General features: G+C 39.6%; 1 protein-coding gene across 2 annotated transcripts in view; it reads left to right on the top strand.

Moving 5' to 3' along the window:
* The first annotated feature begins 395 nt into the window (after positions 1–395).
* The window catches only part of Tmem207 (transmembrane protein 207), a 22,309-nt gene continuing 10,277 nt past the window's right edge, over positions 396–12,427 (top strand). The window contains exons 1-5 of one of the 2 annotated variants that reach the window (XM_029470271.1): positions 396–580; positions 2,416–2,453; positions 5,087–5,134; positions 9,597–9,641; positions 10,660–10,802. In XM_029470271.1, coding sequence (XP_029326131.1) covers positions 506–580; positions 2,416–2,453; positions 5,087–5,134; positions 9,597–9,641; positions 10,660–10,802 — 349 coding nt within the window. In that variant the 5' untranslated portion in view covers positions 396–505. The remainder of the gene's footprint in view (positions 581–2,415; positions 2,454–5,086; positions 5,135–9,596; positions 9,642–10,659; positions 10,803–12,427) is intronic. The other variant, XM_021185655.2, reaches the window with a different exon arrangement.

Raw genomic sequence — 12,427 nt, 5'->3', positions numbered from 1 at the left:
CCCACTCTATTTTTAAATTTTAAATTTGCTAATCTGATCACTGGAGACTCAACCCTGAGGACAACCTCCTACTCAAAATGATATGTAGGAAAAGAAGAGCAAAGATGGTCTACAAAGCATAGTAGATTGAATTAATGTTTACCGTACAAGATGTTATTTAAACAATAAATAAATAAAAAGAAGAAAGAAAGAAAACCCTCACATGTTCCCTGGAATAAAATATGCACTTGAATACTGAAAGTTGTTCAAACAACCAGCTGGCTTTGCAGGTCAGCACTTAAAAGCCTTAACAAACAGTCCCTGGGTTCTGACCTTAAACTCCTTGAGCTCCTAGTACCTGTGAGCATGCAGCTAACATTCTGTCCCTGGATGCCCTTTCTTGGTCACATACTCCATCATTAATGCACACTGCAGCAGGACACATAGCATAGAGCAGCTAATATATTCTGAGAGAGTTAATTAGAGTGAGTAAGCCACAGTATCTGGGTACATCTTTCTTTTTAGCATGTCAAGATCAAGTCCCTTCCGTGTTGCTTCCAAAATCCTAACTGCGGGATGCCTGTGTTTGCCACTATTCCAGGTAATCATTGATGGTTTTAGTAGCTTTTGGAGGTCTCTCTGGGGTTGATATACTGATAATTTGTCCGTTGTATGATTTAGCTACTGCGTGTAAAGGATTCTCTTCAAGATTCTACCAGCACCCCATGATTTATATTATTTTCCAAAAATGAAAACCAGAACATCCATGGCCTCAAGTCTCATTTCTTTGTTACTAACTGCAATGCTGTTGAAATCCGTGATGTAAATGTACACTTTATTTTGTAATACTTTGCAAAGTTTTCAAACACAGAAATACTATTGACACAAAAATACTATGGATATGCTAATTTAGAAAATGTTTACCAATCTCTGCAGCTCACTGGATTCTTGACAGTTTTTCAGTGATGACTGCTGCAGACAGAGCCATATTTAGGTTTATGTGGCTAGTTTGTGGTGGCATCTTTTTGTAACCAATAATGGCATCCTTGTATGTCTGTTACTTGAAGGCAAGTTATCTGAAAGATCGAAGGTTGCAGCGTGTTAAGACCTCCTTTCTTTATTTCATAACAGCCTGGGAGATTGGCAGCTAATGCATTGGCCCTTTGGTGGTGATAATGAGATACCACACACTCCTTGCTAGGGTACAACAGACAGAGAAGACTGGGATGTGACTTGAAAGGGAAAGGTTGGCTTAATTTGTTTTATCTGTTAAGCTAGATCCCAAATGGTTTACATCTCATCATAAACAAAGTTTCTTTATAGACAGAATTTGAATGCTCATTTTCCTCCTGGTTAGTATGCAAATCTCTTTGCAGCATTTTAGCAAAAGAGAATACAACTCACTTTCTGTGCTTATAAATTGTTCATTATCATGCTCTCTGATGGCCAATCCATTGCTCCATATGGCATAAATACTAGGTGCTAAAAAAAAAAAAAGGCACATTTGAGATCAAGAGGAATGCACATATTAAATACAAAAACCCCAAACCTATCACTTGAAATTTGTAACAATATATTTGTACTTATATTTACATGTGATAGTCTGGAAAAATAAATGCTTCAAGTGACCTTACCAAGCCTCAGTGTTACATTAAGTGATGTTTGAATGTCTCATTGTACAAGGGAGTGTCAATTCATAGAGTCAAAGTAGCATACAAAAGCAGTATCTAAAAAGAAGCACTTCTTTTCTTGTGATTATGGGTGTGAAATACTGTAGCCTCTAAAGCTCATCACCTAGAACTAAGATAACTTTGTTAGATTGCTGAGGATTTTGGACCTCTCAAAGATTATTTCTTTTCTTCCTTGATAGATAGAAGGTTTTATTTTATTTTTCCCACAAACAGGAATATCATGTGACCATAAATTTACTTCAGTAATTAAAAGCACTTCCTTTACATGTATATTTAAATACTATTAAAAGTTATAGGATTGAGTTCTGTTTCCATTGACTGGGAATGTTTTTCTTTAACATGAAAATAATACCTAAATAATGACCCTCTTGCTTCTCACTTAAATGAGAAAACAGAAATTCAAGGGTCCCAATGGTTGTCTAGATCAAGCAAAGTCTGTGGAGATAACAATATACTGTTCAAATCCTGTAGTATAAAGAGGAATTTCAGTAGATTTCCTACTCCTGCTGAATTTAAGAATCTACCCAGAGACAATTTTTTTCAATTAAAATTCTGTGTACCAACAAAAAACAATGCTGTGAAGCTTTTAATTTAAGAGAGAGAGAGAGAGAGAGAGAGAGAGAGAGAGAGAGAGAGAGAGAGGAGAAGAAAAGATGTAAAATCACACTGTCTCTAGGCACTATTTTCATTAAAGGATTAGACCAATACAGTGCTTGAATTTTATTGTTCTAAATATGTGTTTCAGCGCGTGCGCTCAGATCTATCCTGTGAAGAAAATGAAATGTAAGTAAATAACAAAATATTGTTTTTATTTAGCATTTGAAAAATTCATAGACTCAGCAGACTCAAGTCATTTTAAAGCCCTAAAGATAATCATGTTTAAAAAAATTCATGATTTCTAAAAACAAAACAAACAACAACAACAATAAAACAACAATAACAACCAACCAGGAAAGGTAATTGTCACTGTCATCACTTTATTGAATACTGCAGGAGTTCATGGATCTCGAGTCTTTTGTTTCTCTTGGGTTCTTCTCCTATGAGGTTTCCATAGTTGTGTGGGCACAAGAGAACTGTAAAGTTCTCTTCTTTTGCCCCCACACTGATAAGTATGGTGATTCAATGAACAGTTTCAAAGCAGTTCATTTTCAAATATAACTAAATGAGCCCACATTTTTATCCTGAGTTAGGTGTGCATTTCAAAGGGCGTCGGATGCGAATTGTGTGAATAATTGATTCATTTCATTATGTTTTGAGACTTAATGGTTCTCAGAATCCTATTCAGGAGATGAGGAGGTGCCATTAATAATGCTGATGATGATGAATGGGAACTGTAATGCAGTGTGACTGAGCGCAAGTGTCAGGAAAGCTCTTCTGCCAAGCATTGCACTCAAGGTGGGGTCCTCTGCCAGCCAGCTGTTTTCAATTATCATTGCCTGAGACCCTCCCAGCCTTGTCAGTGGGCTGTGCTTCTGAAGCAGGAGCTGGCAAAGAGCGAGCTGTCTTTAGCCCTGGAACCATTCACCGTTTCAGATCCTCTTGGTGACAGTTTCTTTAGTATGTGTTGCTCTTTCAGGTCTGCGTGCTCCTTCGTTGCTGCTTCATTGCATTGATTTTTGTATCTACTGTTGTCCTATCTCTTGGGCGCCATGACTGAGTGATCCTTCATAATGTTTACTGGACTCCAGACTTCCAGGCTGCCCACATCTAGTCTCCTTATTTTCTGCCTTTGCCACAGAATAATAGACACAACTGGGTTGAGCCTTAAATGTTGACTCTACTATGCAATCATTGCAACAAGGAAGCTTCGGAGCTACTGCTTTCCCTTGATGTTGAATGGCCTTTGAAAAAGAGGGAGATAATCGGTCCATAGCATGGTTTTAACTGATGGTTAGGTATGAGCTTTCTTTGGTAAACCATTTTACATCTCTATGTCTGTTATAACAACATCAAGGGAAAGCAGTAGGGCAGCCTTGAAGTCTAGAAACTGTCACCAAGTGAATTTATTGATATATAAATCTGACTTGTTAGCTTCAAGAGTTTTGTTTCTACCGTGTTGCTGGGTGTTGTGGCAGCTGATCGCAGGGTGGACAGTTGTGTGGGGCTGGCATGGCAGCGAAGGGAACTCGAGAGCTCCAACCCGCTGGAGAGTTGGCAGGCTGAGAGTAGCTGGACAGAGAGTGGGAACTTGGCTGCTCTTTTTTAATATTTCCTGCAACACAAATCTACTAGGGAAAAAGATCCATAGACATGGTTAACACTAAATATTCTTTGGAAAAGAAAAAGAAAAAATATAAGAGAGAAACAACTGGCCCAAAGTTCATGGGCAAAAAAAGAAAAAGACCAGATGCCAGAGAGTACAGGAGAGACAATAACTGGAAGGGGGTGGGGCAGGCTCACTCTGGTGAAGGCATGGTTAAATGAAATGCATTCTGCTTAACTAGAAGCCATTTTTTTAGTACATCAACTATGTTTCAAGATTTTCACAAGCAATTTTGTGCATTATTAAATGATCTACTATTAGTTCCTCTTAAATTTGCTTTAACCACTGGATATTTTTGCCATTTGGTTTGAATTACTCTTTGTATTTCTAGATAAATTTTTTGTGTAATATTTAATGTAAATAATATATTGTTCTGCTTTATATAATCTAAATATTATTATTGATTGTATGAAATAAAACATATTGCAGCCCCTTCCATTTTAATTAGCTATACTTTTAATTTACTCCTCTCCTTAAAAATAACCAATTGCACTATCAAAGAGTACATAGTGATTAACAAAATATGAATATGATATATAAATATAAATGACCTTGTAAATTAATTGTCAGAATAGATTTTCTAATGAGATGTCCATAATCTGTTTGGCTCAGTGGGTTGAACGTTTTGTTGAATATTTGTGAAAGGTCAAGGTGTGCTGGTACATGCTTATAATCTCAGAACATTGAGGGAAGGCTGAGGCGTAAAGATCTAAAGTTAAGACCAATTGGGCTACATAACCAGTTCAAGGCCATCCTGAGGTAAGAAGTGAGACCCTGCCATAGAATGTAAGGACATAACTAAATAACATAGGAAAGCAAATACCAGACAAAACTTAGACTTGTACCCAGAACTGAGAATACAGTGTTCAGTAATTTTACAAAAAGGGCATAATTATATTCAACTTTTAATTCAATTTCTTGAACACTTGGTGAAATATCTGAGGGTTAAGCAGTCTGTGCTTTTTGTAGAGAGCATGCAATTTACTGTCAAGTTCTAGATGACATGATTTGCGCCTCTCCCACTTCCAAATTGTTACAGCTGAATTGCACACTGGCTCACATTGAGAAATGATTGTTTAAAAGAACATATCCCATGGAATATGTTATTTCATTTATTCTAAGAATATTATGAAGATGTTGTTTCTCTTATTAGCAGAAGTTTCTTCAGGCTTCTTCTATACAAGGAACGGTTGTACAATTGGTGAGCAATGCTCCTTCATTTATTCCTCTCCACATGACTTTCTTTCTCCCCTTCTGTTAACTGCAGGGAAGAGGAGGCCGGAGCCAGAGATCAGCCACACTGCTAAATGCCAGATTTCCAGGATTCAGTCAGCAAATTGATGTCACCTTTTGCCTATTTTCTTTCCAGATACTCTCCGTGAACTTGCTTCCTAACTCCTTTCCAGCGTTTCTTTAAAGCATTTTTGAACAGAATACTGGATTTAGACTCCATACAGAGATACAGAGTACAGCATCCCCAGTTGCAGTATTAGAGGGTGCTAAGGGACACGAGGCCATTGCTAGTTCAATTCTATTTACTCTTAAAAAAAAAAAAAAGCAGTCGGTGGTGGTGGCACATGACTTTAATCCCAGCACTTGGGAGGCAGAGGCAGGAAGATTTCTGAGTTTGAGGACAGCCTGGTCTACAGAGGGAGTTGTAGGACAGCCAGGGCTACACAGAAAAACCCTGTCTCAAAAATAAGCAAAAAAACAAAAAAAGAAAAGAAAAGAAAAGAAAAAAAGCTATACCATACAAATCATTTTACCTGCAACTGGGTTTTCTCAATTTTACAGAGAAGCAGAATAATATGCTTCCTCTTTATGTCACTGATGTTTGAACGTAAAATATTTCACATACAGCTATGCACCTGGTCCAGAACAGATTCTGCACTGGGAAACACTGGATGATGGAAACAGAGGAGCAGCCCAGGAGCCAGTAGCTCTCCAGGTTGCTTCTTGAAGTCACCATATGAACAAATTTGCAACTTCAGCTCATAGATTTCCAGCACAGGGGAGAACAGTAAGGGTCAGTCTAGCCATCTGTGAAAGTGGGAATTGTTCCACAACATCCAAATGAAAAACAGCCTAGGGGCTGTATTTCCTTTGACATCTACTTGTAGAGACTTCTAATCATTTCAGGTGTTGCCTTAAATCTTAAAAACTAGTAACTCTTACTTTTTTTTCTATATCTTTTCCTTTTTATTTGAAATTTTTAAATTAAAAATTTTAAATTATTTATTAACTTTACATTCTAATCTCAGCCCCTCCTCCTCCCAATCTTCCCCCTCACATGGCCCCTCCCCCTCCATTTCCTCTAAGAAGGGGGAGGCCCCCTCCGGGTGCCAACTCACTCTATATCAAATCACTGCAGGGCTATCCACACCCTCTATCATTGAGGCCAGACAAGGCAGCCCAGTTAGGGGAACAGGATTCATAGAAAGGCAACAGAGACATGGACAGCCCCTGCTCCCTTTGTTAGGGGATCCGCATGAAGAACAAGCTGCACATCAGCTACAAATGTGAGGGGGGCCTAGGTAATCTCTTTAGCGTTCATACATGCATGCAATGTGTTTGAATCCAACCCATCCTGCCAACTCTTCCCCCACCTTTCCTCTCCCAGCTTCTAACACTTCTCATCCCCCTTGTGGTTTCTCTGGCTCTTTCAAACCCAGTGAGTTGAGTTAGAGCTGCCTGTATATGCATGGGTGTGGGGCTTTATTTCCTGGTGAGAGAGCTGTCTCCCAGAGCTTACATACTTCCAGAAAAGTAGCTCTTCCTCTCTGGTGAAGAAAGCAAAAGCTAGCAACTGTCAATAGCTTCTCACACAGTGTGGGATTGCATGAGCTCATTGCCCACTCCTGCCGAGAATTTGTGTTTTTGATATTTTGCAGGATTTGTACATGTGGTCCCAACCATTGTTGAGTTCATGTATCCTACTGCCACTTCTGTCAACTACATTACATTACATCTGCCAATTACATTACAGTTGCTCACTCCTTCTAGCTCTTACATCATTTTTGTTATTGTTGTTGTTATTGTTGGTTGGTTGGTTGGTTTGGCTTTGGTCTTATGCCTTTTGCTTGCTTGTTTGTTTGTTTTTCAAGACAGAGTTCCTCTGTGTAGACCAGCCTGTTCTAGAACTCGCTGTGTGGACCAAGCTGACCTCAAACTCAGAGATCCATCTGCCTCTGCCTTTCAAGTCCTGGGACTACAGGTATCCTCCACCATTGGGCTTGTTCTTTTTCTGCCTGCCCTACAGGCTCCATGATGCTCCCTGAGCCAGTGTGATGTAGCTACCGTAGTTAAACTTGCACACTGAACTATTTTTCTTTTTAACTTGATTGGTAGCTGGTTTAAGACTAACATCAGCATCCTATCCCGACTATTATTCGATGATAACTTGATTTTGAAAAAATATAACCTTTCTCTAGTTTGAAAATATTACATTTAAAATTGGAGCCATTATAATGTGGTTAGAGTTTATTTAAGACTCAAAAGTTACTTTTGAAAAACACAGTCTGAGAAAGAGCTGGAATCCAGGAAGAAGGAAGGATACCCCTCTAGTCAGAGGACCCATCTTCTAGCTTAAGACTTGCTCCTGAATAGCTCTGTAGGTTCTTCCTGAATTCTTCAAGTGCAGGAACTGATGCCCTGTCTGTCATACTCTGGATCTCAAGTGTGAATGATCAGAATGAAATGCACAGAACCTCCACAAGGGGGTGCAAAGGGCTCAGAAGGAGAAAACAAAATGAGGTCTGGTATGTGTTAACCCTGAAATCTGTGTTAAATGGCTCAACAGTTTCAAAAAACAAACAAAATGTGGTACTCAATATTTTTGGTTGACTTTACACTATATGGACCATCGTAAATGGAAAAGGATACTAACAGAGATTTCTATTTGAAGATGAAATACTCCATATGCTTAGCCAGGAGCTTAGAGGTCAAGGATCTAAAACAAGAGTTCCTGAATTGTTCATAGTTTAAGTAGCATACTATGTTTTTGAGACTGTTGCATTTTAGTACTTCAGAATTTTATCATACAACCCCCTAGACTACAAAAGTCATATGTGTGTGTGTGTGTGTGTAGGTAGATAGAGATAGAGATATAGATAGATAGATAGATAGATAGATAGATAGATAGATAGATAGATTGATAGATAGAGATATAGATAGATACATAGATACATAGATAATTTCAAATTATAAAAGTATTACACTACCTCAGATGAGTCTCTACAAGAACAATGAAGCCCCTTATTTGTTCGATGGTTCCTGCTTTACCAAGATGGTTTGATTATTTGACCTTAGTAGTCATTCTCTGAGCTCAGCTGGTAAAATGTTCATGGTACAGGCATTAGAACCTGGGTTCAGTCCTCAGAACTGGTGACAATGACACCATGTCTCTTATAAGACTTGTCATTGGTTATTTTCAAGCTCCTTCTCCAATGTTCAATTTCCTTAGAATCCTTTCTAAAGTTCCACTCCAGTGTCCAGTTCTGTTAGGCATGTGTGTTTATGAACACTGCTAGCCCCTGAAGGTACCCCTAAATAAAAATATACCCCAAATCAAAGCTCAAAAAAATGAATGCTCATTCAAATGTTGCTATAGTAAAAGAATTTCTTGTCTTCTTTTTTGGCACAAAACAAAAAGCCAAATACGAACAAACAAATAAAAGACATGATGTGCCAAATATTACTCTGACTATTGTCCTGGAACATCTGGTGCTCCACTTCCTGAAGAGAGCAGGGAGCCATATATGATGAATGCTGTCAAGCTATCATGTGCTCAGCTTCACTTTAAGGTTGCCTGAAGATAGCATGACTATAAATATCTCCATTTCTGAAGCTGACCAGTCTCTAGTGACCAATACCATTGTGTGCTTCTAGGATGCCATGACAGTGTCGATGTAGCAAAGTTCTGGAGGAAGACCCTCTACTTTCAGAACACTAAGCCTCCTAGCACAGACAAGGGCAAAAAGCAACCACATTCTTCACCAAAATGCCACAAAACAGTCTCTAGGCCACATGCTGAAATTCTGCTCCACATGGGCCAAGTCTGCACAGTTTAAATCACTCTTGACAACAAAGTCTTCCATATTCTTTCTAGAATAGCCCTTTAAGCCACACTTAAAGCATTCCACTGATTTCCAAATTCAAAGTCTCAATATTTACATTCTTTCAAACAAAAGCATGATCAGGTCTATTACAGCAATACCCTCATCCCTGGTACCAACTCTGAGTTGAACAGCACATGTACGTTCACACCTCAGAAGTTCGTCCCACCTTGGAGAATTTGAATTATAAAGGGCTCCATCTGGACAGCTGGAAGAGGAGGATGAGAATGGTGGAGTGCTTCTGACATTTTGTCCTTAAAATGTTCCTAACTTAATTCTCCATGCTTCAGAATATCTACTTCTAGAATCAAAGCTATCACAATGAAAAATTTTATTTACACATCTAGTGCAAATCTACTTGTCTTCTTGGTACCTTGAATGATGTAGAGATTAGGTCAATATTTCTTAGTATATTGGGAACTGATCTGTAGGAGAGTGAGTAGGTGGGTATTCTGGGAAATTGGATGTGTTGAGGATAAAGTTTAAGGCCCAAAGAATAGTCTTTTGTTGACAAAATGTAGACACTTACTGCTCTTTCTGTATTACTAGGTGTGTAAATTATGATGAGCGATATCCTGATGGCTGGTATATCTGGTAAGGCTCTCTTCAAACTGTTTTATAAAACATGTGGCTGCCTATCCACACTTCCTGCACACATGAAATAGCCATGTCCATCAAATTTTGTCTCATTACACACATTCTCTCCTGTCTCTGTTATTTTTCTCCCTACCCCCATGAGGAACACTGAACCTTGGGGACACAGGTATGATATACTTGCCCAATTCAGATCTGCACACTCTATAGTCTCTTTCTTTGCAAGCTGATGAGTGATTAGTTTAAGATGAGCATCAGCATCCTGGGGAAACACAGCTGAAGGAAAATTGAATGTATATGAGTCAATAGCTACAGAAATATCAGTTTCAGGGGGCAGTGTTTGCTAAATGCCTCCTATGATGAAGAATGTACTGTTTTTAAGACTCAGAATTCATTCTATAGCTAGAGTTTGTTAATGATAAAATAATTATTCCCTCTTGAAAACTTTCTAAATGATTCTTCCACTTCTGGTTGTAAAAGCCATCCAACATAGCCAAATGTGTCTTTAATGAGATATTCCTCCAGAAAATTTAAAACAGTTCTTCTAACTCCCTAAATCCAAACTTGTGTATTCTCCAAAATTAACATTAACAATTCTGTTAATAAAATGTTTAATTTCTCAAAGACAGAGACCCTATGTTCTGTATCTAGAATCCTTAACCCCAATATCTCACACGGGTATATTTGTTTAAATACTAATTGATCAAATAAATAGAATGTTGAATAAAAGAAGAAGGAAACAACAAGGAAAAGAAGATGAGAAGGAAAGAGTGACTTCACATTTTACATTAGCCCTCCAGTTTTCAAGGAACAAATTAGTGCTACCAGCTATCAGCACCAGCCCCTCTCAGGACACTGGCAATGCAGGGTGATAGTGGATTCCTTCAGGAACTTGACATTCCCGTTTGCATTCATTTGCTTAAGCATAGCTGAGACCCTGTGTACTTCCCAGACAGTGGCAGACACTTGGGCTCCTACATGCTCCACCTCACTTCTCCTCTCTTACTTTTGGTGCCAGGTTCTTCTTGCTGATTTTCTTAGTGGTTCTCCTTTGTGGAGTAGTGCTTTTCTGTCTTCAGTGCTGGCTGAAAAGGTGCGGAATCAATCCTCCCAGACGCACCATGGCTGTTTTTGCTGTTGGAGACTTGGATCCTGTTTATGGTGAGTTGTTGACATCCTTCCGGGTTCCCCTACGAAATCGGGAAAAATTATTGTTCCAAAGCAGATCTACACACTTAGAAAATGCATAACTATTGGAAGACTCAAAGGCATGTATTAAAGAGACAGCGTACAAGATTGAGTCCAAAAAGAAAAGAGACAGCAGAGAAGCCTCACGGACTCATGTCAGAGAATGAAATAAGAGCCTAAGCAGTGTGTTCAATCAACAAACGAATAGAAATGTGCGGAGGTAAACACTCCAAATGGGTGGGAGAGCTTATAGTTTAGAAGAGTGTCTCTTCGCCTTGATATCACCCTTTCCTACCCTGTAGTTAGAGTCGTAATTACTAAGCTTTTGCCAACTCATTTAACTCATCACAAATAACACCAAACCACGTTTTCTGAAGTAACAGCTGCCAATGGAGAGTCTGAAACCGTAAGGATTGGACACAAGATAGTCAGCTCTGATGTACTTTCCTGCAAAACCTCTAAGGAGTCCTGATTCGGCCAGCATCCATCCTATCTATTCTATCCAAAATTATAGCCTGGTCATCATTTCCCAGTTTTCACACCAGGAATGAAAGGTGGAGGGGAGAGATAGTGGAAGCAGTCAGTTTTATCTGTAACAGAGTGTGAGAACACTTGACGGTTTCTATGTGGCTATAGCTGGTTGTCATTTCTTCACCTGTAAGCTTTGTTCTTTTATCTAGAGATGGAGAGATTTTTCCCTAACAGGTTGTACGTTATCACACAGCTGACCAAAGAGTTCTTGTTAAAAATTAACGTGGTTACCTTTCAGCAACTTGAGCCAGTGTGGAATTTTCAATATCTAAAACAGAGAAGCAAACAACTAGATTAACAGATAAAACAAAAACAAAAACCTAAGGGACTTTAACTTCCAAGTGTACTATTAAGGGTCTATGGGGAGTTCAGTCACAAAACGGACAAGTGTACCACTACTCCGATCCTTCACAATGCTCAGGGAACATTGCAGAAGAGAGGGCCAAAAGATTGTAAGAGCCAGAAGCCAGGAAGAACTGACACAAAACATTGTCTATTAGAGATGACAGGGTGCTGCACTCAGGAATCCAGGGCAGCAGTGGCTGTCTGCACAAGGTCAATCCAGTTAGCATTCCAGCATGGAAAGGGGGGAGGTATGCAGGATCCTGTTCCTAGATGAGGATCTACTGACAACTAATGGCTTCTGCAGGACGGTAGAGTAAATTTTTCTTAAACTTTAGGCCCTTGGTAGGCCAACCATGCTCCAATGGATGCTCTCTACCAATGGGTCAGAAATGAGACTCGGTGGGTTATTAAAAATAAACAAGGAGGACAGGAAGTTCAGAGTAGGTAGGGATGTAGGGGTGAAGCTGGGAATGATGGGAGGTATGGGGTAGACCTGGGAATGGTGGGGAGGTAGAGGTGGACTGGGAATAGTAGGGAGGTGGGGGTGGACCTGGGAATAGTGGGAGGTGGGGGTGGACCTGGGAATGGTGGGAGGTATGGGGTAGACCTGGGAATGGTGGGGAGGTAGAGGTGGACTGGGAATAGTAGGGAGGTGGGGGTGGACCTGGGAATGGTGGGAGGTGGGGGTGGACCTGGGAATGGTGGGAGGTGGGGGTGGACCT

The sequence above is a fragment of the Mus caroli genome, chromosome 16 (assembly GCF_900094665.2).
Source record: "Mus caroli chromosome 16, CAROLI_EIJ_v1.1, whole genome shotgun sequence".
In the NCBI taxonomy this organism is placed as follows: Eukaryota; Metazoa; Chordata; class Mammalia; order Rodentia; family Muridae; genus Mus; species Mus caroli.
The sequence above is the reverse complement of the archived record's forward strand: the minus strand, read 5'-3'. Positions and strand labels throughout refer to the sequence as shown.